Below are 27498 nucleotides of genomic sequence, written 5' to 3' on the forward strand. Positions count from 1 at the left end.
AAACTGCAAAGTTGGGGCTGAGGTTGTGGCTCAGCAGTAGAGGCTCAGCGGTAGAGTGCTTGCCTAGCATGTGCAAAGCCCTGGGTTCGATCTTCAGCCCCACATAAAAATGAATAAATAAAATAAAGGTATTGTGTCCAACTACATCTAAAAAATAAATAAATAAATATTTTTTAAAAAAAGAAAGAAAGAAAGAAACTGCAAAGTTGGCATGGGACCCAGAGGAGCATCCTTGTCTAATCCTGGAAACAGATCTTGACTTGAAACTGTCCAAGAGCTCAGACCAATCCTGTAGCAAGAGAAAGGGTAGCTGGGGTGCCCTCTGATGGGAGGAGCTCCTCAGCCCAGCCCTGGAGGCCCCAGGGCTCAGGGGCCCACTCAGATTGCAAGGAGAGCAGAGGAACTGGGGTTTGCGAGCATTGTGGCTTTGTCTGTTTCCTGTTTCAGTGAGGCTGCTGTGCAAAAAGAAAGACAGTACCAAGAAGGGAAATGCTAAGGGAGCCCAGAAACATGGATTGACAACTTGCACTTTACCCAGTCATTGCCATGCTCCACCTGAGACCAGAACCAAGATCTGTCCAAGAACTGGAATATTTTCCTGAGCTGCTTATACTGGAGCCTGGGACCTAGAGGTAACTGCAAAAAAAAGGAGTTTTGGGGTCAGGTTTGGGACCGTTGACTTTGGGGTGGGGCAGAAGGCACTCCACCATCGAAGCTTGTTTGGAAAAATAGAAGGGAGGGAAACATAGGAGTGGGTGGTGTGGTTTAAGAGTATTGAGGGTTGGGGTAACCAAGAAAGCATCTTGCATGGGATTCCTGAGGCCCCGGCCAGGCACAGGGATACAGCTCCCATGACTCCCTTGCTCCATCCATTAGATTAGAAGTAGGTCACACATGGCTTGGAGTTTAGGTTACTGTGACGGCAGCATGAATTAACTGACCTTTTATAGTTCCCTTCAAAGCAGGGATCCTTTCACATGAAGCTACTTTTCCAGTAACTTGGGGACAGGACCCTCTCCCTCAGCTCACATTGAGAGCTCTGGATGAGGAAGTCCAGACCCATGCAGGTAGCTATCCATTGTCTCTATTGTACACATGGCCAGGAAGAAGAGCAGGAACTTGGAAAGGCAATGACAAGCCACAATAAAGTACACAGCAGCACCCTGGTTTCTCCCTATTGCAGTGAGGAAAACTTCCCCCGGCCAGCACCACCCCTTCTTCCTAACTACAACTGGGCCCTGTTAGGCTGTCAGAAACCCTGAGCAGTGGCCTTATGACCTTTCTCTGAACTCTTTAAGGATCAGTTCCTTTTGTGTCTATAGCCCATTCCAGTTCATCAGCCATCCCACATGGTTTCTTCTTAAGAAAATCAGTATGGTCAGATATATCTCCACTCACCTAGGTCACTTCAAATTCTACCAGGTGTGGGGGCCTGGGGATATAGGAATCCTCCTTTCTCTAAGGGGCCATTTCTACCTCAATTCCCCTCTTGAGTAATAAATCCCAATATCTGGCCTTGAGGTTGCAGAATGGAGCAGGTATGGTTCTGTGGACCTATAGATGGCCTAGGTGAAGCATCCAGAGGGACCTCATCTCAGGCCCATCTTCTCCCCAACAGCCTTTTCCTCTTAATAGGCGAAAGGTAGGGGAATTTTCAACACTGGATAAATTATCTCCACGGCAAAGCTGAAGGTAACTTGAGGCCAAATAGAGAAGGACCTCACACCCCACATTTTAATAGTGCAGTGCAGGTAAGCTGGATACCAGTTCCTCACCCCCGTCTCTTCTTTGCCATTCTGTTTGGCCTAATTGAGATGGTGGTTATGTTGGGACCACAGAGAAGTCCTTTTTCCTTGTAGCCCAACCCCAAACAAAGATTAGAGAAATAAAGGTGATTTTAAGCTGGGGCCATACCCCCTCCATCTGGAAAACAATATGTTTCTTCAGTGAGAGAAAGGGTTGGGGGAATTAGAGAAAGAGATCAAGCATTCTTAGCCCTGGGAGTACTTTAGCCTGGGACCTCTCTCTTACAGCACCAAATCTTCAGTATTCAACACCAACATAAGGATAATAATAACTATGTTTATTAATATAGAAACCTATCATTTATTGTATGCCATATACCAGGTACATGATGTACATTTTGCCATTTAATTCTTATAATCTTTCCAGATAGGTTTTAACCCCATTTTATAAATAAGGAGACTGAGGCTTTGGGACATTTAATATCTTGTCTAAAAATACACAGAGGTAGACAATAATGGAGCTAGGACATGAGTCCACAGAGTCACACCACAGAGCAAAGTCTCCTCCACCATGGATGGCAGAATAACCAGGGGCTATGACTTCGGGATGCCACAAGTGTACGTTCTGGACATGGAATTTGTGTACACATAATTTCAAGTCTCTTCCACCGTGCCATTTATAACTTAACATGAAATGGGCCTCTCTGATCCTTTTTTTGTTTTTTGCTCAGTTGTAGATGGACACAATACCTTTATTTTTTTATTTTTATATGGTGCTGAGGATCAAACTCAGTACCTCATACATGCTAGGCAAGCACTCTACCACTGAGCTATAATCCCAGCTCCCTTTACTAAGTTTTTAAATAAACAGAGTAACAGGTGGGATGTCTAGGGACACCCAAGGAGTAGGAGGGAGGAAAAAAGCCATTCAAAGATGATATGTAGGGGATAAATATTGACAATCTCACAATTCTTCTTAGGGTCAGCAGTGCCCAAGGCCAGAGTGTGCCCCTCCAGCCCTCAAGTCAGGCATTTGAGAGTACCCAAGGCATGGCTACATAATACCCCTCCAGAGAGTGATAATGCTCCACCCATGTCCCCTGGGAATGAGTGCTGTGATCAGAGAAAGAGAAACAAAACCTGCAGAACTCCAGACTGAGCCGGGATGGGCAGTGAAGTCCCAACAAAGGAGCAGAGAAGCTGCTACCTGTTGAGTCTGTTTGGCTTATAAATAAACCCAAAGGGCCAGAGCTGGCAAATGCCTACTGGCTGGTGAAGCTGAGATACTCTCCTCTGACCCACCCAGGAACTATGTTCCCAGGGCCGTGGGTAATGAAGTCATGAGTCGGAGAGAAGAGGCAGCAGCTGTGAGGGGGAGTACCTCTTCCTTCATCAGTGCCTGGTCTGACTCCAGGGAGCAGAGGGGGCAGGGCACAGAATTTTTGATGCTCAGAAACCAGCTCATCCAATTCCACTCCCAACTCAACAAAGCTACCAGCGATTTCTAGGAGAATAAACAAATTTACAGAAGGTAGGTAGAGGAGAGTAGGATAGAGAGGCACAGGAAGGAAGAGGGGATTAGGGTTTGGGTATTATGTGGACAGCAGGCAAGGCCATGTGGAGGGATATCAAAGGTGGCCTCTTGTTCCCTGGGGACTTTGGGTTACTGCTTTTGCATGTTTGTTTTATTTCTCTGTTGTTTAGAGGAGCTTTATGAGGTATCATCCATGTGCTTACTGGTTTAGAAGTCACAACCTGCATCCGGGCTTAGGAAAGCAAACTTGGCAACAGACAACCCTGAAAGGGAGATGACCCTAAAAAGTGTGGTAACTCTCATCTCCAAGAGATGTTAATTCAGATGCTCTGAAATGGGTCGATACTGGGCATGTGGCAGATGCTCAGCCAATACTGATTTGACCTGATCTTCACCTGAGAATCAGGGCCCAGTCCCGGCCACGGGGTAGTAGACGCCAGTAGAACAACATCAGGATGTCATGATGGAGGAGTTAGGGTAGGCTTCCCTCCTAAAACACACAAGGTCTGGGCCCACAAGTTGGTTACTAAGGGCTAAGATGGGAGCAGTGGGTGTCAGTCACAGGCCTGATCACTTCCTGAGGGGGCATTTTTATCCCTCCAGGTCAGGAGAAGTATCATTCTATTTTAGTAACAACTTAGGCAAAGATGCCCACTTTCCTTTTAGATTAGTAGGAAAGAAGGGGAAATTAATTTTTTCTAAAAGTCTAGAAAATAAACACACCTGCTATTCAAGAGGCTATCAATTCATTATGATTTTTATCAATTGTTTATAAAGTTCCCCTGACTTAGAGAATAGTGAGATGTTTAGTCAAGGAAGAAGGGGGCAGTGCACTTTACAGAGGTGGGACACGGGCTAGAAGCAGGAAATTGCTTTTGTTAGATTTTTATGAGTTCCTTAAGGATTAAGCACAGGAGTCCTGACTCCCAGTGTGAAACCACTTCATCCTCAGTTTTCAACCCACAGGATAGAGCCCTGTGCTATTTCTGCCCCCTGATTTGGGAAGATAGTCATTTTTCTGCCCATCTTCTGGCTCCTCCCTCTTGGCATTTGGCAGATCCAGGCAGCTATTCAAGGAACTGGAAGCCAAGCACAACAGGTGCTTCAGAGGTCATCATGATCAGCCCAGACCCCAGGCCCTCCCCGGCCTTGGCCCGGTGGGCTGAGAGCTATGAGGCCAAGTGTGAGCGCCGGCAGGAGACCCGTGAAAGTCGCCGCTGTCGCCCCAACGTGACTACTTGCCGCCAGGTGGGGAAGGCACTAAGGACTCAGCACAGAGAGCAGCTCCAGAGAGCGCGACAACTGCAGTTCTTCAGGAGGAGGAACCTGGAAGTGGAAGAGAAAGGCCAGGCTCAGCATCCCTGGGCCAGGGAGCAAGTTCCCTCCAGGAAGAAAGGCCAGGCAGCTGTCCTCAAGGAGGCCTCGTCTGCTAACAGGATCTCTTTTCCCGGACAGCAGGTGGGCCATGTCCAGGGACACACTGCTTTGTGGGGGTAGGGGTCATACCAAGGGGTGGGATTTAAACTAAATCCCTTCTTCTCTAGTCATAAAGTCAAGCCTCCATTAGCCACTTACTCATTCAGATATTTTAGTTTTAGTGCTTTTGTTTCACATTTAGCTCTTTTTTGTTTCACATTTGCCTTTGAGGAGAGAGAAAATAAATTTTAAGACAATTTCATAGCCATTACCTAGTAACAGTTCAAATTTCAGCAATCTGTACTTATCTTCCACATACGTGGAATCTATACATATTTTCTACAGCTACCTTACAGCATTCATTCACCCATTATTCATCAGATATTCCCTGAATGCCTACTATATGCCAGATACCCACACCCGTCCTCTTGATACCCTCTCCCAAAACACACACACACACACACACACACACACACCACACATTTATCCTCTATTCTGTGAGGCTTTTGCCCAACTTATCTCTTTCTTTTGTTACATGACAAGTCTTCTAAATTCACTAAACTAAGGCCTCACTCATCTAGTCCAGGAAGCCTTCCCTAGCTTCTCCAGGCCACCTCTGCTCTCTGTGGGTCTGGTAGGTTATAAATCCTCTACGATTACATAACTCATAGAGAGTCCATTCTTCTGTCCCAGAAAAGAGCAGTGCTGGCAAAAAATCAGGGTCTGTTGAGATTACCTCAGCCATCAAACCATCTCTGTCTTCCTACCCATGTTGTGCACACATTGATAGGAGGAACAGGTCCACTGTGTTTCCTGGAAATGCCTGGCATGGTGCCATGCCCAGAGTAGGTGCTCTGTCGGGATTTCTTAATAGTGGATTTGTTATGCTCAACCGGAGGTGCTATTCAGAGAAATGATTCTAGAGCCCAGTTGCCAAAGAGAAACAACTACCTTTTCTAAGTAAGAAGGTTTCTGAATACTTTGGGGGAAGAAAAATATAAGAACAGAAAATACAATTATCTATAGAATTCCACCTCTAAGGCTAGGCGCAGCAACACATGCCTATAATCCCAGCAGTTTGGGAGATTGAGGCAGGAGGATTGCAAGTTCAAAACTAGCCTCAGTGACTTAGTGAGGCCCTAAGCAATTTATCAAGACCCTGTCTCAAAATAAAAAAGGCTGGGGATGTGGCTTAATGGCTCTGGTTTCAATCCCCAGCACCAAAAAAAAAAAAAAAAGAATTCTACCTCCGCCTATCAATTTTTAAATGTTTCATTGAGATTGAATTAGTTACGTGATATTTCTTAGCTCTTTTTGTTTAATACTGCTGTGGTTTGCTTGGTTTTGTTTTCATTTTGAGGAGTACTTTTTGAGACAGGATCTCGCTATGTTGCCCAAGCTGGTCTCAAACTCTTAGGCTCAGTGATCCCTCCACCTCAGCCTCCCAAGTAGCTGGGACTACATGTGTGAACCACCTCACTCAGCATCTTGTCCTTTTTGTGTTTTACTACCAATATCAACTTTTTTAGTTTTGAGGAAAAATAAATACAAAAATAACAGACTAAATTGTGACTACAACTGCTGCACTCCTTCCTTCAACTCCCAACTTTACCTTCCCTTCACACCTCAGCAATTCCACAGCTATGACTCACAGGAAGAAATCCATCTCTAGAAACTCACTATATAGACAGGAGACTGATATGTAGAAAAGGCAGGATCTGAACCCACATGTCTCCCTCCCCATTCAGTCCAGTTCTCTTTCCACATCACCACACTGGCTGTTGTAAATGGCTGAAACCAATGATTGGTTAGAGACAATTCCAGCTCCCCATTTGCCTTTCCTAGAGAGGCTACTATCCATAATTATCTCCCCAAGACTCCACCTCCTAATACCAGCACATTAGGAAATAGAATTTCAACATGAATTTTAGGACACCTTCAGTCTACAACAGACACGATCATTGGTTCCTCTTTCTACATTCATCTGGAGAATCTTTCCCTAAGAAGCTCTAAAAAGTGGTTTTCAGCAGCCTTTACTTGTTTTTCAGGTGACAGGGACCAACACCAATGTCTTTCCAACCCCACATCGCCCTCTCTCAAGTGTCCAGAGAGTTGGGGCTGACCACCACTCCTCACAGGCAAGGGCCTTTCCACCACAAGACTCTCCCATCAAGAAACCTCACAAACACCATCGTGGTAAGACAAAGCTCCCTCACTCAATGACAGAACACAGAATTCTGCCACAGCAGTTCAGGTCATCAGCAGTGAAAAATCCTTTTCCCTCCTGACTTCCTTCACTTCCTCCCAGTGGATTCTCAATCACCTTCTCTTCCATCTCTCAGGTACTCAGACAAAGACAGAAGAGGCACAGCCAACAATTAAGAATGATGCCAGTCAGCAAACCAGGTGAGTCCCTTTCATATTCCTGGCCTTTCTCATTGTATCGTCACATGGCACATAGGACAGAGAGAGAGAGAGAGAGAGAGATGCTGGCCCCCATCAAATTTCATTTTCTCTTCTCTTCTAAACTTTACTTGAATACCTCCACCAGGTAAAGTGAAGAAAGAACACAACAAATATCCATGTCTACCTTAATTTAAAAAGAAGGGCCACAACACCTTAGGAGGCTGAGGCAGGAGGATTGTGAGTTCAAAGCCAGCCTCAGCAACTCAGGGAGGCCCTAAGCAACTCAGCAAGACCCTGTCTCTAAATGAAAATTTAAAAAGGGCTGGGGGTGTGGCTCAGTGGTTAAGCGCTCTTGGGTTGAATTCCCAGTATCAAAAAAAAAAAAAAAAAGAAGAAGAAGGGACCCTTCCCTGCTCTATTGGCTCTTCGGAAGGGAGCCCAGAAGGAATCAACCCACTGCCTCCTGACTTACTTCTTTGGTTCATTGTCATTTTTTTTCCCTTCTCTTTTCAGTTATGGAGTCGCAGTTCTGGATAAGGTACGAACATCCTCATCTTGAAGGGGTTGAATCAGATGGTGTCTAAGTTCTGACACTCTGGTATTCCATGATAAACTGAGAGGGGTGGAGGATGGCAATGGAGTAATTAGCATAGACATAGTGGGCCTCTGTGAGACCCAATGAAGAAGACGTTAGCTCCACACAAGCTAGCCCAGATTTTGGTTCTATGATCCATGGTTTCAAGGAACTTTCTTTTTCTTTCTCTCTAGGAAATCATCCAACTTTCTGAGTACCTCAAAGTAAGTGGCATGTGACCTCTCTGCTAACCTTCTCCATCTACTACTCTCTCTCCTGGTTAATCTTATTTCATGCATTTTTGCCCCCGACCCCAGGAGGCCCTACAAAGGGAATTGGTCCTAAAGCAGAAAATGGTGATTCTCCAAGACCTGTTATCTACCCTGATTCGGGCCTCTGACAGCTCTTGGAAGGTAAGGAAATAAAAATCCTTGTTTTGAAAGAGTTCATGTGGGCATCTACGTGAGCCCATCTCATTTTTCTTTCCAAATCATCCTGCAAAAGAAGGAATGGTCTCACTGTTCAGGAGTAAACTAAGAAAAGGCAGAAAATGGAGGATATAGTATTCAGACTTAGAAGTCAAGCAGGTCACAGTAATTAATGATATGGGTCTTCAACTGAAGGTCATGCTGCTATATTCACTGGGAAGACTTGGGACCAAAAATAGCAAGAAGGTCCATTTTTTAATTTGTAGGAAGAACATAAGGAAGTTCCCAGTATAGCTTATATTACTGAATATGGTAAATATCAAACGGTTTTTATAGGGGATCCACACAAATATTCATTCAAGCCAGCCTGCACCCACTACTCAGCATAGACATGAATGTCAGAATGGGATGGGACCTTGGAGATGATCTAGCTTAATCTTATTTTTCCCATGAGGAAATTGGGTCTCAGAGAGGCCAAGTGATTTGTCCAAAATCACACAGCTAGTTAGTAACAGAACTGGAACTAAAGTTCTGGCCTCTAATTTTAATCCATTCATTCTACAGATATTCATAGATCATGTTCTTCCTAGTGAGGATTGTACTAGCAGTGGACATCCTAAGATTCTTTAGGCAAGGCTCCTGCTTTTAGAAAGCTCATTGTTTTCTATGAGAGGCAAATGCATAAACAATACAAAGATATGAGAAATAGCCAGGCACAATGGCACATGCCTGTAATCCCAGAGATTTGGGAGACTGAGGCAGGAGGATCACAAGTTCCAGGCCAATTTCAGCAACTTAGCAAGACCCTATAGGAAATTTTAAAAAATTTGGTTGGCAATGTATCTCAGTGGTAGAATATCTCTGAATTCAACCCCAGTACCTCAAAAAAATGAAATATATTTAGAAATATTAATTTTAAAATAATAATAGTAAACCATTGCATGCTAACTTAAACTACAGATTCTTTATTTAAAAAACATGTTTTCAAAAACAAAAAAATAAGAGTGGCATTGCTTTACACTTTTGTAAACCCTTTTAATGTCTAGCTGAACAAAAGACAGCTAAATTTTCTTATTTGCTTCTAAATTCAATTTGTTGGAATACATTCTTTTGATTGAAGTATATGGAAAATATTCAGACTCACACAGACATTTCATTGGAAAAGATCCCTTGCACATCCCTTGAAAGGATCTCAAAGATTCCCATGGTCCTCCGACTTCATTCTGAAATCTGTATATTGAGGGAATAATAAAGAGTATAAAACACTATGGGCAGTGAGGCAGAAAGGAGCCCTCACAAGCCTCGGGGAACCTCGCCCTACCAGGAAGATGGCTTTCATCTCCACAGAGGAAAATATCAGGAGGGTGTAGAACATAGCTAAGAAGTTTGCAGTGATACAAAATACTTCCTAAGCTCAGCCCTTCCTCCTCATGTCACTCATCAAACCAGGATTTGGGAGTCTGTGACCAGAGCTCCTGCTTGCTAAGGAAATAATTTTCATTGCAGAATAGGAGCCTGGGGCAGACAGCTGTGCGTGCCAGGTGGTTTCCAGTGCTGACCTAAATTAAGATCATCTCACTCATTTGTGCAACAGACATTTGATAAGTTCCTACTCTATGCTGGGCTCTGGGTTTCAGGAACAAAAGAAGTCAAATCCTTGCTCTTAAGGAGCTCAGAGTCTAGCCAGGAAGAGGCAAACATAATAAGTAACTCCAAAATAGTGTGACTAGGCTGCAACAGCAGTGTTTACAACATGATACAGAGGAAAAAATAATTATTCTATCAGAATAAATTTCCCACACAGCAAAAAGAATAGCTCGGCTGAGTCCTAATGGATGAGTAGGAGTTCACCAGTACAGAATAGAGTGCAAATAGGGAAAAAAGCAGAAAGAAAAAGGGTGCAAAAGATAAGGAATCACGGGCTGGGGTTGTGGCTCAGTGGCAGAGCACTTGCCTAGCATGTGTGAGGCACTAGGTTTGATCCTCAGCACCTCATATAAATATATAAAAAATAAAGGTACATCGACAACTAAAAAAATATTTTTTAAAAAAGATAAAGGAATGGCAGAGCATTGGGTGTGGCTAAAATGAAGGGATAATATCAGAGCAGTACCAAAGAAAGGACTTTAAGTAGGTTTCTAGAATTATTACTGTTGAACAATATTATGTATGGACCCCTTTTTAAAGGAAAGATATATACATATCTAGATTCAGGCTGCATGTCTCTGTGTGTTATCTCGGAGATCTATGAAAACGCCTACTACCACTGGTTTGAGAAATACTGTTACAGGCAAGAAGCAGGGTAGCAATGTAACTATATCTTATTTGGGTTTAAAATCCTACACCGAACAGTCTACCCAAAACTTAGAAGGAACTTCATCTCTATCTGTGGAACTGAATTGAAAGTGAATGATAAGTTCTGTGTTCAACAGATTATCTGACAAGGACCTGGCTCTGGATGTGGGTGGTGGGGATGGAGATTTGTAAAAGCACAGGTAAGTCACACTTAAGAGTTTGAATTAGAGAAAGTTTGATGGTAATGGAGAAGATACATTAAGAAATATTTCTGACATAGACTCCGAGGGGGGACTTCTTCTCCATGCTACAGCCCAAGAGCAGAAGTTCCTCTGGCTGTGGTTTTCTCCTTTCCTTCTTCCCACCCCTCCCAGTCTTCACCTTCTCTTCTCCGTCCCCACCCACAAGCCTGAAGCTTCCTGTTTTTAAGAAAAACAGTCTTGGGCTGTTCAGTTGAAGGCTTTTGCTTTCCCAAAAACAAGATAATTCAGTTCTCTATCCATCCCATGACAGCTTCAACTTCAGTGAAAGGATAGTACCAGTCTAGTATTTGAGGAAAATAATTGGATGAATGTGTCCAGAACTGGGACTCTGACATCCAGCCCAGTACACACTTTATTTTTTTCCATTTGGCCTCCGTGATTTGAATCTCCAACTTCACATGCAGAGAAGCTCACAGAAAATTCTCTATTAGGACCCTAAGAATCAGCACCTTTGTCTGCCTCCACCTCCAAGCTGATTCTGAGCTTTTGGGATACCACAGTCCTGAAGTGTAGCTGAGAACACTGAGCTGGGTCCAAACCTTGAGAGCAGAAGCAGATCAGCCAGTAGAGAAAGTTCAACTTTGGGCAATATAAAAAAATGAAAGCAGGGAACTCTTGCATTTTAAGATCTGCAAAATGGAACCCAGAGCAGTGGTGCATGTCTAGAATTCTAGCAAAGTGGGAGGCTGAGGCAAGAGGATCACAAGTTCAAGGCTAGTCTCATCAATTTAGCAAGAGCCTCAGCATTTAGCAAGACCCAATCTCAAAAAAAAAAAAAAAAAAAAATTAAAGAACTGGGATGTAACTCAGTGGTAAAGTGCCCCAGGGCTCAATCCCCAGTATCAGAAATAAAACAAAAATAATAAAAGATCTGCAAGGTTAGCCAAGTGTGGTGGCACATGCCTGTCTGTAATCCCAGCCTCTCGGGAAGCTGAGGCAAGAAGATCACCAGTTCAAAGCCAGTCCCAGAAACTTAGCAAAGTCCTAAGCAACTTAGCAAATCCCTAAGCAACTTAGCAAGACTCCATCTCAAAATAAAAAATAAAAGTGTTGTGGATGTGGTTAAGTACCCCAGGTTCAATCCCTAATACCAAAAAAAAAAAAGAAGAAGAAGAAAAAAAAAAGAAAAAGAAAGACATCTACAAAGTGGAATCAAGATCTTAAGATCTTAAGATGACACAGCACAGTAGGGGATTGGCTACAAGCCCCAAGCGAGCTCTGCTAAAGCAGACAGATGAACCGTGGGCTGGTACTTCTGTGGTGAGGTGGTGTTGTTTCTGAGGAACAGATCAGAGACAGGGGAAAACCAAGCAGAAGCAGAAGCAGAAGCCCTCAGACCAGCACCAGGTGTGTATGGCCTCTACCTTGCTCCCTTTTCTACTGGGGGGGGGGGGCGGGTAACTATGCCCTCTGAGCCCAGGTCAGCAATGGGCCTGTAAGAAATGCTTCTTCCCACATACTGTAATACTGGGCTTCAGCGTGAGGAGAACTGGGGCTCAGACCAAGAAACTTATATGGCCCATTTGCAACAACTTGGCTGCAACTTTCCTGCCTGCCTTGGGGAGTCTGGGAAGGCAGAGTTGTAGACAAGAGATTTTGGTCAAGCCCTGGACTTGGGTGGCCCTTCATCCCCACTGAAGGGGCTCTCATGAATTGTTTTGTATTGCAACATGAATGGAAAAGTAATTTGGTGTTGGGCTAAAATGCAAAAACAGTTGGAAGAGACGAAATATTGATTTAAAGCCATACTGTGGAACAGGGAGAAAGGAACTACCCAAAAAGGAGACTGGAAATTTTAGGAATACTGCCTTGGGCCTGTTTTCTTTCCAAACTATGGCAAGGTAATCCTTAAACTTAGAGGGTTTGGTGACATTCTACAGAGTAAGAATGTACGCAATAAAAATGCACAGAGTTAGAAGATCTTAAACAGGGGAGTAGGGTATGCGGACAGTTGATTTCAGGGCCTGTGGATTTTCAATGCACAGGCCACTTTGGGGAATGAGCCTATTTTACCAATTACTCCAAGACCCAAAGAGTAGAAGTGTTTATCCATCTCTTTTATCTGTCCCAAAGCCCTGTGGTTATTGTAGATGCCAAATCCCTAACTCTTGGCTCTCTCTCTCATGAGACATTGGGAAAAACATTAATAGCAGGAGGCACTTTAAAAAATTATTTTTGGCAATGTTTTTTGCTTTTGCAAGGCCCAGCTGAGTAACACAGGAAGGAGAAAGGGTGGGGGCACCCCCTGGCCCCAATGGTTAGAAGAATCAGCCAAACAAGATCAAAACAGGAGCTGTGAGATACCACTTCCTTCCTCCCCCAACGCACCCTGACACTCATCCAGGGTGGCAGACCTCATAACAGAGATCCTGTCTTGGGCCCTAGACCATTATAAACTGAAAACATTATGAGGTTTCCAGAGAAACATCCAAGCTGTCTAATTGAAATGGACCACAGCATCCCAGACCTGAAGAGAAGTGGAATTTGAAGACCCCCCAAGTGTCCCCCAGGGCATGGATGGAAAAAATTAGAAAAAGAATATGGAAACCAGTTATTTCTGAAGAGGCCCATGATCCTTTCTCCGGAAAACTTGCCATCACTGATGGTACTCCCCACCCCACTGGACAGATATACCTGAAATAAAACTCAAGTCTAGAAGAACAAAACTGCAACCTGAAAAAAAAGTCACAAGCCTACAAAGCAACAAGGAAATCATTAACTACTCTGCTAAAATGCTAACAAACTGAAAAACAGAATGGCCCTTTCTGCCCACTTTTTTCCACTCCCAGCCTTGAGATCAGAATCCCCCTTGGAATGTCCAAAGTGCCATTAGATGCCTAGTATGCAGAAGGCCCTAGGTTCAATTTCTATCACCACCAAAAAGAAAGAGAGACAGAGAAGGAGATGGAGAGACAGAGGCAGAGGCAGAGGGACATAGACAGGGACAGGGAGAGGGAAATAAGTAAATAAACAAATATATAAATAAATGCCATAAGATTGACCCAGCTTGTCAAGAAATAGAATGTGACTTTCTGGGAAGTATTCGTACCTTGCCCTGCCCCCATCCTGTTTTAATATCTCTCCCTCCATATCTTGCTTTCTTAAAGAATCTCTCATTCTGAGTCATAGGTATGTGTGTACGTGTATGCTATAGAGAGTGCATTAGTACAGCCAGCCCTACCTATTTGCAGCTTCCACGTCCTCAGATTCAACTGACCTCAGATCAAAACTAATTGAAAAAAAAAATCCAGAAACTTTTTCTTGTCTTTCTTGTCAGTATTCCCTAAACAATACAGCAGTAATAACTATTTACATAGCTTTTACATTGTAAGCAATCTAGAGATGATTTTAAGTATATGGGAGGATTGCACAAGTTGTATGAAAATATTACACCATTTTACATAAGGGACTTGACTATCCATGGATTTTGGCATCCCAGAGGGAGGAGGAAACATGAAACCAATCCCCAGTGGACACTAACGAATGATTGTATTTCAAGGATGCCATAATAAAATACTACAGCCTGGGTGGTTTCAACAACAGAAATTCATTTTCTTGCAGTTCTGGAGACTTGTCTGAGATCAAGGTGTCCCCAGAGTTGTTTCTACTGTGGCCTCTCTCCTCAGCTGCAGATGGCCATCTTCGCTCTGTCTTCACATTCTCTTCCTTGGTATATCTTGGTGTCCTGATCTCTTTTTATAAAGATACCAGTCATGTTGGATTAGGGCCCAACTAATGACCTCATTTTAACTTGATTACTTCTTCAAAGATTCTGTCTGCAAATATGGTCACCTTCTGAGGTACTGAGGGTTAGAACTTAAACATATAAATTTGGGGGAATAAGGAAAAGAATAAAAATTCCTCCTCTAGCCTTACTGGCCTATACTTTATGAGAAAAGTCCAGGTACAAGACTGAGATGAGGTGAGGAGGGAGGTAATGCAAGAAAGGAAGGACAGCTTAGAAACATTCCCTCCAGTGGCCCCCTACAAAATACCCTAAGACCATTTGATGGTGAACCTCAAGGTAAAAGAGGATTTGGGGAACCAGTTTGATGCATCCTGTCCTACCCCAGAGAAAGAGAAGAAAATCTTTTACTTCTCCTTCTTCTTTTTATTTTTATTTTAAAATTTATTTCCATATTGGAGATTGAATCCAGGGTCTATCACTTAGCTACATCTCTAGACTTTTTTATTTTTTATTTTGAGACAGGATTTCACTGAGTTCCTGAGGCTAACCTCCAACTTTCAATCCTCTTGCCTTAGCCTCCCAAAGAAGATCCTTTTCTACCCCATTCCTTTGTCATCTGTGCTCCTCCCAAACCTCTTGAAAGAACTCAGTTCCATAAATGTTTGAGTACTGACTATGTGTTGAGCAGTGGGCTAGAAATATTGAGTTAATCTCTTTGCAGACTATATTTTGGCCCAAGTTTATTAACTCCTCTTCCCATTTGCTTCAGGGACAGCTTAATGAGGACAAACTGAAGGGCAAACTAAGGTCCTTGGAAAACCAACTCTATACCTGTACCCAGGTAAGCATTCTGAATGATACTTCCAGCTCATGAATCTAGAATTAAATGAGAAGAATGCTTTTTTTTTTTTTTGAGAAGAATGCTTGAACCTCAATCCTGTTTTCCAGAAATGTTACCAAATAGCGATTAACATACCTATTTTTACACAGTTCTGTCTTGACCATTTTCACGTTAGTACCATATTTGGTACCAATTTGCCATATCACTATCTGCACCTTTCTCCCAGTATCTTTCCTTTTACATCCTGTAAAGGAATACCAGCTCTATTGTTAGCTATTGTTAGCTCTATTGTTAGCTCCAGAGGAACCTTGAAAATACCTAAAACTGTAGGGAGAGGCTTAGTAAAAAAAAAAAAAATCACAACACCCCAGCTAACCTTCTAAGGTCCCAATCTTTGAACAGATGAGTTGCATGTTATAAAGAAGTTTCATAAAATTATTTTCATTCCAGGACCAACTTTCTTCTAGTAATAACCTCTGCAAGAAAGTAAGAATGTGACTCTTGGCTTTTCTGTGACATTATTATCCAGTTTCAGCAATCTCTTGATTTGGCCTAATCCCTTTTTAAAAAATATTTTTAGTTGTGAATGGGCACAATGTCTTTGTTTATTTATTTATTTGGTGCTAAGGTTTGAACCCAGTACCTCATACAGGCTAGGCAAATATATACCACTGATCTACAACCCCAGCCCAATTTGGCCTGATTTAGAATTTGATAAGATAGTCTTGGCTGTATAGTTGGGGTCTTCCAGAATAGAGTTTATATAGTCCATAGGTTTTCTGGTCCACAAATTTTGTTTTCTTCAATCTGGCCTGCTTTGTTAGGTTCTTCTAAACTAAATAATGCCAATCAAGCTCCCAAGAGTCTTGACATATAACACAGAATGCCAGCCTATTCATTTTCTATGGGGTTGAAGCTAGCCAGTCACCAGTATGATAAGACTAATAACTGGAACATCCCCCATATATGAAACAAAAATTCCAAAAATATTAAGACCTATTTTAAATAAAAATTCCAAAGATATAAGACCTATTCATATATAAGCCCAAATTTTCAGACATTTCCAAAGGTAAATGGAAATGATTCATATTGATCCCTAAATTTTCATTATCTGGACTTCTGTTTCTCCCATGAGTAGTCCAGAATTGACAATGAAAGCTGCCTGTCTTCCACCAAATCATAGCACACAGAGATGAAGGGAACTCACCTCCAGTGAATTTACAAATCTGTCCCTATGTCTTTTTTAATATATTTTTAGTTGTAGATGGACACAATACATTTAATCTTATTTATTTATACGTGGTGCTGAGGATCAAACCCAGTGCCTTGCACGTTTTTGGCAAGCGCTCTACCACTGAGCCATAACCCCAGCCCCTGTTCTTATGCCTTGTTGTTGATCTTGAAGCCAGGAATAATTTCAATATCTAAATTCACTAATTTTAAAAGCATTAATTGAGTCTACTCTGGATTTCTCAGATCAGAAGCCATAAAGATTTTTTTAAAGAAATAGTAACATGTACCTTGCTTTTAAGGAATTTACAATCCAGTAAGGAAGAAAGATGAATTGATGGATTGAAATAATGAAGGCATACAGAGAATACTATGTAAACATTAAGAAAAGCTACCTGGAGTTGGAGAATGGTGCATGGTTAGTGAAGATTTATCATCAGAACTGATGATACTTGGACTAAATCTTGAGTGTGAGTGAGTTTAGCCAGGAAAAAAAGATGGGTAAGGAGGCTCCAGCCAAAAGAACCTATCTGGGAAATGGCAAAGGCCAAAAAAGCAATGCTCAGGAGATCTGTAAGCAGTTTCCTTTGGGCAGTGATAGCACGGAGGGAAAGTCTGGATTGGAAGTATGCAAGTCAAGGAGTTTGGACCTGATCATTAGGACATCAAGGATCCACTAAGAGATTTACACAACAAGTACCATGATCAGACTTATGTATTAAAAAGAATCCACTAAAAAAGTTCTGAAGAAGGGCAAGACTTGGAGATAGGGAAAGTATTGCATTAACCCATTTAATAGAATTATTAGAATCTGAATTATGAAAGTTAACAGTAGGAATATAGAGGAGACAGGTATGAACTGTTCAGGAAGATGACTTGACAAGGCTCAAAGACCAAATAATTCCTGGCAGAAAGAGAAAAATTAAAGAGGACTCCCTGGTTTAAAGTTTGGGAGAGTGGGTAGGTAATGATGTTGATCACTGAGCTAGAAAACTCAGGAGAAAAGAGCTGGTAAAGAAATAAAAGTTAGGCCTAGGGCTGTGGCTCAGCAGTAGTATACTTGCCTGGCATGTGTGAGGCACAGGGTTCGATTCTCACCACTGCCTATAAATAAATAAAATAAACGTCTATCAACAACTAAAAGATATTTAAAAAAAAAAAAAAGAAAGAAATAGGAGTTCTGTTTGGACATGCTGGTTTCCAAAAGCCTGCACAAGGCCTAGGGTACAATGTACAGAAATCCTATGGCACTCACCTCTCAGATAACCTGAGTTGACTCTGTGCTCAGCTCCAACCAAATCACTAGTGTCTCCACCTTAAGGGAAAGACCAAATTTTCATTTCTGTATCCCAGCTCAGTATTTGGCACATAGAAGCTCAATGTATAACTGCTGAACTTCATCAAATTTACAGAAATACTCCCCTTGGGGAATGAAAAAGGTGCTAATGGAGATGGAAGACCAGAAAAACAGCTATGAGCAGAAGGCCAAAGAATCACTACAAAAAGTGCTGGAAGAGAAAATGAGTGCAGAGCAGCAACTGCAGAGCACACAGGTGGGGATGCTGCACAGTTCTTGAGACTAGGAATCCGGGGGGAAGCTCTACGAAGCAAGGGGTCCAGCTACACAAATTCCTGGAACCTTCTCCTCATAAATACACCTAGAATTTATTAATCTACAATACACAATTGAGGGGGTACAATGTGCTTTTGCAACCTTTCCACCAAGCTGTTGCCTTGGTGCGGGAGGCTTCTACTGAAACCCCCTCCTCTCTGATCTCCCTCAGCGGTCCCTGGCTCTGGCAGAGCAGAAATGTGAAGAGTGGAGGAACCAATATGAGTCTCTAAAAGAGGACTGGAGGGCCCTCGGGACCCAACACAGAGAGCTGGAGAGCCAACTTCATGTGCTTCAGTCTAAACTACAGGTACAGGCACTGGGGGTAAGAAGAGCAGGAAGGTGGAGGGGGGTAGTAGTGAGAAAAGTTGCTCCCAGCTTGGGGACTCCAAGGGCAGCTCAGAGCATCTAGCTTTCAGTTCCTCAGTCACTACCCACTTAGTACCAGACTCCCTGTTTGAGTTCTGAGATAGTTTTGAGTTTAGTAAGAATACCTACACTATTCATGCAAATGAACTAAATGCTCAACTGGAATTACACTATCCAAATGCACATCTCAACCTCTGTTGTTCTTATCTTCCTGTCAACTACAAGGCAATTCTTAAGAAGATGTTTGAGTTTCTTAAACCTAATTCTTCATGAAAAAAAAATTGTTCTACCATCCTCAAAACAAACAAACTTGATAGGGCTAGAATGGTAAGTAAAAAGAAAGTGAAAATATCTAGAAAAGATATGACTTGCTATGACTTAATTTTGAGATTTATCAAAGTGTTAAGATATGTTCCTTGTGAATACCAGAAGTCTAATGCACTGTTAAAAATGTGAGGAATAGCCGGGCACAGTGGGGCATGCCTTTAATCCCAATAGCTCAGGAGGCTGAGGCAGGAGGATGGCGAGTTCAAAGACAGTCTCAGCAATGGGAGGTGCTAAGCAACTCAGTGAGATCCTGTCTCTAAATACAATGCAAAATAGGGCTGGGGATGTGGCTCACACACACTTCCATGTTTTTCCATTACCCTAATACTCCTCTACCTCTAAAATTCTATAATTTTCAGTAATTTTCCTCTTCCATGGGACCTGCTTCTATATTGGCCCTTCCCTCCTCCTTTCAGGGAGCAGATAGTAGAGACTCACAGATGAACCAAGCCCTGCGACTTCTGGAGAATGAGCACCAGGAACTGCAGGCCAAGATTGAACGCCTGCAAGGGGACAGAGATCTGTGCAACTCAGATACCCAGGACCTTCAAGGTACTCTATTCTTAGAGGCCTCAGGAACACAGGAACCATGGCTGAGTGAGCTTAGAGAAAGGAAGCTGCGAGGAGAAAAAGCCTCAGCCTTCATTTGTTTGCTTGGCCTTATGATTTCATTTTACCTTGAGGGAAAGGCAGGACTACTTTAATCATCCAAGATGGAAATTCATTTTACTACAATAGAGGATCTTATTGCATGAGCTCTTTTCTCTCCAGCCCATCCTCTGGGCCAAATGACAGCCATTCCTATATTAGTCACAAGTGTCAGAACCACATTCCTAATTTGAAAAGGAAAGGTCAGTTCAAATACAAGGCAGAATGAAGGTTTCCAAGTTAGCCTGTGTCTGCTAAAAGGACCAGATAATGTATAAAGAGAGTCCTTAGTCCAACTCAACACTGTTGATGCATACCCCTGGTTGTTGATGGGGTACCTGGTCTACCTTTTCAGAACTGAGGACAATCAGAAGACAGGGCAAATTCCATTTGACACTTATCAGATGCATAGACAAGTCAGCATGAATTATTCCTTTCCATACTCAGGTATTCTGTTCTTTAAGCTGGGTTCTTCTATTTTTGGTTTGTACTATTTCACTTTCAGATAAACTAAAGAGGTCAGAGGAAGAAAAAATTGCCCTGATGACCAGAATACAGCAGTTGCAGAGTAAGTTTCCTTTCTGGATTCTCAAGAAAGCTTTTTGGTGTTCCTTGGGGTCCTGCTCCACAACACTCATTCAGAGGAAGATCTAGGGGCCCAGTCTCTGGCATATCCTCCTATCTCTGTACATTCTATACCTACTTCTTGTTCCGTGGAGTCACTTACATAGCTTTTCACATATTGTCAGGCTCTACTCTTTTTTTCTACTTTTCTCCTTCCATGCCAATGACAACCACTTGCATTTCTACCATAATTATGGACTATTAAAAGTACTGGGTTTTCTAGTATAGTTCTTTTCTTATGTAGTCTAACTTATTATGTATATGAATATGCCACTTAAATCTCACTAGGAATGGTTCCAAAAATCAACCACTTATTGATCCATACTAAATGTGAGGATACAATAACAAACAAAACTTACAGTTCCTTCTCTTATATTCTAAAAAAGGTCTACAAACAAGTGTAGTTCAGTGCATGAAAAAATTGAACGTACATCAAATTATAATAACTGCTATAGAGGCGGGAGCAGGCTAAAGGGAAAATAGTCACTTTTGTATGTAGGGCCATCTGGGAGACTTTTAATTCTGAGATAATATTTAAGCAGAGACCTGGAAGACAAAGACACAGTAGAAAAGGATGATAAAATTGTAACAAAGTACCACAGACTGAGTGACCTAAACTAAAGAAAAATATTGTCTAACGGTTCAGAAGCTAGACATCCAAAATCAAGAGTCAGTAGAGTTGGTTCCTTCTGAGGGATGTGTTGGAAAGATCTATTCCAGGCCTCTTTCTTTGGCTTGAAGATGACCATAAGCTTCCTTTTGTCGAAATTTCCTCTTTTTACAACATCAGTTACTCGATCAGTTACTTTGCCTACCTTGCCGATCTTATTTTTACCTGTACTCTATCTCCAAGGATGGTTACATTCCGAGGTACTGGGGGTTAGGATTTCAACATATAAATTTGGGAGCACAGAATTCAATTCATAACAGAAAGGCATATTATTAACTAGGTTCTAAGCAAAGGTCTGTAAAGAGGCTCTTTGCAGTAGCACAGACAAGTTTCTTGTGTTTTCCAACAGGTCTGCTTCAGAATCAATCCTTACAGCTTCAAGAACAGGAGAAACTCTTAAAGAAAGGTCAGCAAATTTACTACCACAAATTCTAAGATATTGCTCTTTCCTTGCCTGCTAGAGGCAGGGGGATGGACTATATGATCTCTTGGAGTCCCACTCAGTTCTGGGAGTCTGTTGAGTCAGGAATAGAAGGGAGTCTTTTAAGGACTGATCACTGGCCCTGAGGACACTTTAACTAGTTAGCCTCCTCTCCGGAGAGGTATACACGCTGTGAAAAATAATTTCTACTTTCTCTGAAAACATGTCTATGTTGAAGATTTTAATAAATTGATTTTGAACTCAGGATTTCATGTCAATTCTTACACATTTAATTTTCCAAATCACATCCAACTCCCCAGCCCCAAATCACGTAGCATGCAAGAGTCATCTCGCACTAGTCTGCTGATCAAGCTTCCTGAAAAGAATTCATCATGTATACATGGGAATAATAGCTCCCCACTTATCCATAACACATAGCTTTTTGTTTTCTCCTCATAATCACTGGGTATAATATGAAAGGCAGAAACCATTATGCCCACAGAGGATGAATAAGAAAATAAAGGCCCCTGGTCACACAAATCAAGGACGGAGCTAAGATAATCAAGAAATTCTGACTTCTAGTCCAGTGCTCTTTTCAGCCAAAGCTAAGACTGCAAGGTGCGGAGCAGGTGGCGTATGCCTGTAATCCCAGCAGCTTGGGAGGCTGAGGCAGGAGGATCATGAGTTCAAAGCCAGCCTCAGCAATGGTGAAGCAACTCAGTGAGACCCTATCTCTAAATAAAATACAAAATAGGGCTGGGGATGCGGCTCAGTGGTCAAGTGCCTCTGAGTTCAATCCCTGGTATCCACACAAAAAAAGACTGCAAGGTGGCTGAAAACCCATCTTTAACCACATTAGATAAATTCTAGGATATGACTGCCATTTTCAGGACTTTGAAATGAGGATGTAAGGGAAAAGAAACACCTGCCTCACAAATTAAAACATGTGGCATACAACAACAAAATTAAATTAATAGGTATTCACTAAAAAATATCAGACAGGTCTGGGGATACAAAGTAAAGTAAGATGCCAATCTTGCTCTCAAGGGGCTCAAATTCCAGGTGTCATTCAGGCTAAGCAGGGTTCCACCAGGAGTTCTTTAAGCCAGAGAACTCCATTTCATTCAGTCTAGCCAAAGGTCAGGCCTTTCCTCTTCCCTCCCCTTCCCCTACTCCTAGGAGTCTTACTCAGTGACAGGATCCTTCCTCATAGGTGTGGGCCTATCACTGAGAATCTGGCTGCTTTTTTAGATGAGGCTTTGCCTGTGTGTAGTGCAAAGCCCTCCCACAATGAAGTGAAGCCTGAGAGTGCAGGGAAGGAGAAGGACTGGGATCTCAGAGACCAGCTGCAGAAGACGACTTTGCAATTCCAGGCCAAGGAAAAAGAGGTGAGCCATTAACCTAGGATCATGAGCTCATCTATGTGTGGCACAGAAAACTGCTAGGAACAGCCAGACAGCAGGGATTAAATTGTGTTTAAATTGTGATTGGATGTCCATAGGTCTTCCATTGCCCATATAAAATGTCTGCTTTTGTACTGACCTGTCAATATTTTTCTTTCCTTATTTATTCCCTACTTAAGGTTTAAACAGTTACCTTTCAGAAAGTCAAACTAAAACATATCTGATAAACATATTTTTGGTGTGTGTGTGTGTGTTGTAATGCTAGAGATCAAACCCAGGGCCTCTTAAATGGTAGGCAAGCACTCTACTACTATGCTACACCCTCAACCCACATTTGATAAACATATTAACTTCCCAAACTTTTTCTCACACTGAATATCTTAAAGCCTTACACAGCATCTTTTCAATAGCAAAAGCTTTCCTAAATACATACATACATACATATATATGTATATGTACATATGGATATACATATATATCCCTAAAAGCACACATTAGCAATCAGCTCCCAGAAAAGAAACTTATAATACTTTGAAGTCTTTTGTGCTTTAAGAATTTCATTTTTGGGTCTCCCCATTTACAAAGCACTTGTACATACACGGTTGGTCACATAAAACTATTTACAATATATAAAGTGTAATATATGCAGTACAATCAATTTTTTTAAAGCAACACATTCCAGAGAAAAACAAGTGAGACAGTACAAACTAAAAATTCTGAGGAAGGTTGGGAAGGGAGAATAGTTCATTCAAAATGAATGAAGGAGTACCTTACTCAGGTCAGTCTCCCCTTCCTGGGTTCTGTCTCAAGATAGAATTGATGATGATGACTCCGATGATATTCTCCCCAGTGCAGAGAACTGCATTCGGAGTTAGACAACCTCAGTGACGAGTACCTCTCCTGCATGCGTAAGCTGCAGCACTGTCGAGAAGAGCTGAACCACAACCAGCAGCCACCTCCCAGAGTAAGAGGGTCCATCCTCCTGTACAAATGGTGGTGGGATGATTTCTTTTTTAGCCAAGTCTTACAGATAAAATTTGCCAGCCCATGTCAATATCTAGTCATCCTGTCTATTCTGCTTGATTTTGTCCATGCTGAAAGTATAGCAGTCATGAAAGAAACACTGACTCATGTACATAAGTCCAATTCCATGGAATTCTTGAGGGCTGAGGGGAAGATTTGCTATAGGCTGAGCATCCCTAAGCTGAATGTTCAAAATCAGAAATGCTCTGAATACTCTGCGTATTCTGCTTGATTTAGTCCATGCTGAAAGTACAGCAGTCATGAAACACTGATTCATGTATCCAAGTCCAATTTCTGTGGAACTCTTAAGGCCTGAGGGAAAGATTTGCTATAGGCTGAGCATTTTTAAGCTGAATGTTCAAAATTAGAAATTCTCTGAATACAAAACTTTTTGAGCATTGACATGATATTCAAAAAGTTTCAGATTTTAGAGTATTTGGTGTTTCAGATTTTTTTTTTCATGAGATCTGCTCAACTGGTAAAGTCTAGGCAAATATTACTAAATCTGAAAACCTCCAAAATTTGAAACACTTCTGGTCCTAAGTATTTCAGGTAAGGGATTCTCAAGCTGCATTAACTCAAGTATGAAAGGATGTTCTTTTAGTCTATTGCCAGCATGATGACAAGGACAGGGAAGGACAACAAAGGTACTAAGGCATACAAAGAGAATAATATTATTTTGCTGAATTATTTTCCACCCTGAATTTTTCACATCAGCATTTAAATGTTTGGCCCCTACTGGACATGGTCCCTGGGCCAGGGACCACTAGTAAAGTGGTTTTATCCCAAGAGAGGTGACAGAAAGTGAGACAGTGAAGTAAAAAGCTTTTTCTAGCACCAACCCACGGTCTTCCATTGGGCTAGAATAGGAAGGGGTGCTTTTGCCCATATTTTCTCTAAGTGACTTATGGCTGCTTTCTTCTGTCTCCCTTCCCTCCACACAGAAGCAATGTGGTCAGTGGCTCCCCATCCTGACAGTGGTGATTGCTATAGCACTGGCAGTATTCCTGGCCAACAAAGATAACCTGAGAATCTGAATAACTTGTGACAGCTGCCTGGAGTAAAAATCAGCAGCAAACAACTCAATGAAAAACGCAGAAGGTTTGGGTACTTTACAGCTTGGGTTTACCCTCCAACTGAATTGGGATTTCTGACTTCAATTTTTTTAGCCTAAATAAATAAACTTTACCTCACCAGACTGTTCCCTGGAATCTTCAGTTTATTCCTAAATAACATATTACAAGTGTGGCACTTAAGCATCCTGGTCTACTCCCCTTAGACCAATTCAGTTGGAGGTAGAGAAACATATAGAAAGGACCCAGTCTTCCTTTTCTAAAGACACTATCTACACAGGGTAGGATACCACACACGGGTATACTGCTTGTCCTCTACAACCATTCTTTTCCCCTTCTGTCTCTTTCCTTCTAACTCTTATCCAGTGAAAAATGAACAGACACCTCTGTTAACTAAGGACCTCCTAGTATAGAAATGGCCAATATGTATTTCTAATGCTAGCATCACCACTGCCACTACCTATTCCCATTCATGATGTGGCCAGCTGAATACAGCATTCTTCCCTAGGGTCCCCAGGCACTTAAAACCAGCACTTTAAATGATCACTATTTGATACCCCCAACCCAGAGATGAGCACTTACTGAATGCCTTCTACATGGGAGGACAAAAATTAAAGTCAGAGGGCCACAGCCGGCAGTGTGACTATCTCAGAGGAGATGCTGAGGTCAGCAAAGTCATTCTGAGTCCTAAATTGGGCTCTGAGGTTCTTCTCCCAGACATTTAGAGTGTCCCTCAGGGCTGGGAACAAGATTTCTGGGACACTAAAGGAATAGAGCAGGACTGAGGTTTGACCTAGCAGCCATGAGATCCGAGCACTGAACACCCGTAGTGGGGTCAAGGCTAAGCAGTTGTCATCTCCCTGGTTCAGGTGAAAAGTATAAGAGACAGGATAGCCCAGGAGGATCCCAAATAGAGTACAAAGATTCCAGTCTGAGGAATGGAGCATGCTGTGGGAGACTCCTAAGGATAGATCCCTCTGCAGCCCCTTCAAATGTGTGATGATCTCAGTCACGATGTCCTTCAAATCCTTAAGCTGGTCCAGGGAACAGATAGAAGGGTGAGGTTGGAAGCTGGAAACATCCACCAGGGCTATGGTACCAAGCAATACCTGTTCCAAGTGCTGACATACATGTGCAGGGCTGACAATGAGGTTATTTTCTCCAATTTCAAGAATGTGAAGTCCCAGAGTCAGAAAGCCCAGCCCTTGCAGCTCCTCCAGATAGTTCTGGAGTGCCAATGCTCCTGCACCGTTGCAATCATACAGCACAGCAGGTTTCAGCCCCCGGGACACAGCCAGCACTTCTCCAGCCAGGTGAAGGCAGATGGCTCGAGGTGGACCCTTTTTCTTTCCCATGCCCAGGGTCTGCTGAGCAACTGCCACCAGTAATTGAGGGCTCAGTGTTGACATGAGATCTGGAAGTAACATCAAGCTTTGACTCCTTAGCTAGCCACAGTTCCCTTCCTGGGTCGCATCTCAGCTCCAGACACTTGAGGAAGAGCCTGGAAACAAAGTGGTAGCAGGGAATTATTAACACCAGCCAGTCACACACAGGAAACCTACCAAGGGCCTTCCCATTAAGTCTCACAGATTTTTCCAAAAGTTATTTGTCCTTCCCTCTATTTTGGAAGACTCAGCCAAGGCAGACAAGATGGGATCACCAATTCTACCCAATATCCCTTGGTCCCTAATTTGTCTTTCAAACCTTCTAGCTTGATTCCTATTATCTCTGACTTCTATTCTAAATTGTACCTATTACCAATTACATTCTCTGAATCTAAACTTAAGGAGCTCTAGTCTAAGAAAAGGCAAAGAGAGTCTGGCAAAACTCCAACACATTTCACCCAAAACTGCCCTTTGGGGACAGAGCTCTGGATTCCAAATGTACTGTTTTGCTGCTAATTTCCCCTTTTCTTCACAAGAACAACTGATTACACTAGAATGTGTAACAACCACCTCATCCTGTGACATAAAAATACTAAGAATTGTAATGCAAATAATAATAATAATAATAATAATAATAATAATAATAATAGAGCTCATGTAAAAAAATAAAAAAAATTTTTAAAAAGAAAATGGTAAATTTAAATAAATAAATAAATAAATGGAATTGGCTTGAACTGCACGAGGGTTGTTTTAACTTTTGCTGACCCTGCCTTCCCTTTTTGGCAGTAATCCAAGCACTCTGGGAAGATGGGCTCCCACCCACATACCACACATCTGAGACTACAGAGACTTGTTAAGTGAGGTAGCTGTCTCCCTCACAAACGTTACACTTCCACTTCCGCTTCAGGTTCGCGGGCTCAGGGACCCCTTCCGGTTTCCTGCCCGCAGCCAGGGGGGTGGCTAGTTCTCCGCTACCCGCCACAACACTGGAAGTCCCGCCAGTGCGCGGAGGACCCTCGCAACCCGCTACTCTTTAGGCCGGCGAAAACAACCTGTTGCGCACGCGCACCCATTCAAGCCCCGCCCGCTTCTCCCTTTTCTGGTGATATCATCCAGTCCGCAGGCGCTCCTCGCGTAAGAACCAATGGCAAGGCAGCCCCACAGAGTGGCGGAAGTGGGGGCTGCCTTCAGCCGCCGCCACTTCCGGTCGGGCAGGAGCCGCCCCGCCCATCTTCTAGGAAAGGGGAGGGGCGGAAGCGGACTAAAGACAGAGGTACCTGTTTAAACTAACTAACTGTGAGCCCTTGCCTTTATTTTGCTTCCGGGTGTGCTCTGTTGTGTTTATGAAGTCTGAGGGCCCGCCTGACTGGGAAGCCAGACAGGGCACCGAGCACTTATCTCCGAGAGGGAGCCGCGGGGCGGGGGGAGGGGGGAGAAAGAGGAAATACTGGTGAAAGATATTGGCCAAATTATATTGTTATATTGTGTGCATGTTCGAATATGTAACGAGAAATCCCACCATT

General features: G+C 42.6%; 2 protein-coding genes across 7 annotated transcripts; one reads left to right on the plus strand and one right to left on the minus strand.

The window, feature by feature from the left end:
• The first annotated feature begins 390 nt into the window (after positions 1-390).
• Positions 391-24715, plus strand: Traf3ip3 (TRAF3 interacting protein 3). Of its 3 annotated transcripts, none has more exons than XM_058581945.1 (16): positions 392-632; positions 4246-4737; positions 6744-6891; positions 7038-7101; positions 7615-7639; positions 7870-7899; positions 7993-8088; positions 15119-15190; positions 17833-17973; positions 18205-18342; positions 19145-19280; positions 19882-19944; positions 21020-21076; positions 22343-22479; positions 23345-23458; positions 24462-24715. In XM_058581945.1, the coding sequence occupies exons 2-16, from the start codon at positions 4396-4398 to the stop codon at positions 24552-24554; spliced, it is 1656 nt and encodes a 551-aa protein (XP_058437928.1). In that variant the 5' UTR covers positions 392-632; positions 4246-4395; the 3' UTR covers positions 24555-24715. The 3 variants fall into 3 exon arrangements, with proteins under 3 accessions (XP_058437929.1, XP_058437928.1, XP_046308118.1); XM_046452162.2 differs by having other exon boundaries at positions 393-632; positions 4337-4737; XM_058581946.1 differs by lacking the exon at positions 24462-24715 and having other exon boundaries at positions 391-632; positions 4337-4737; positions 23309-23444.
• Positions 23032-27134, minus strand: CUNH1orf74 (chromosome unknown C1orf74 homolog). Of its 4 annotated transcripts, none has more exons than XM_046452166.2 (2): positions 27028-27134; positions 23032-26091 (listed from the first exon to the last, which is right to left on the minus strand). In XM_046452166.2, exon 2 carries the CDS (start codon positions 26015-26017, stop codon positions 25208-25210), a length of 810 nt encoding a protein of 269 aa, XP_046308122.1. In that variant the 5' UTR covers positions 26018-26091; positions 27028-27134; the 3' UTR covers positions 23032-25207. The 4 variants fall into 4 exon arrangements, with proteins under 4 accessions (XP_046308122.1, XP_046308121.1, XP_046308120.1 ...); XM_046452165.1 differs by lacking the exon at positions 27028-27134 and adding an exon at positions 26864-27021; XM_046452164.1 differs by lacking the exon at positions 27028-27134 and adding an exon at positions 26855-27021.
• Between the last annotated feature and the right edge of the window lie 364 nt (positions 27135-27498).

This window comes from Marmota monax, unplaced genomic scaffold (assembly GCF_021218885.2).
Source record: "Marmota monax isolate L192 unplaced genomic scaffold, Marmota_monax_Labrador192_F-V1.1 WCK01_AAM20220418_F8-fsc00105, whole genome shotgun sequence".
NCBI classification, from domain to species: domain Eukaryota; kingdom Metazoa; phylum Chordata; class Mammalia; order Rodentia; family Sciuridae; genus Marmota; species Marmota monax.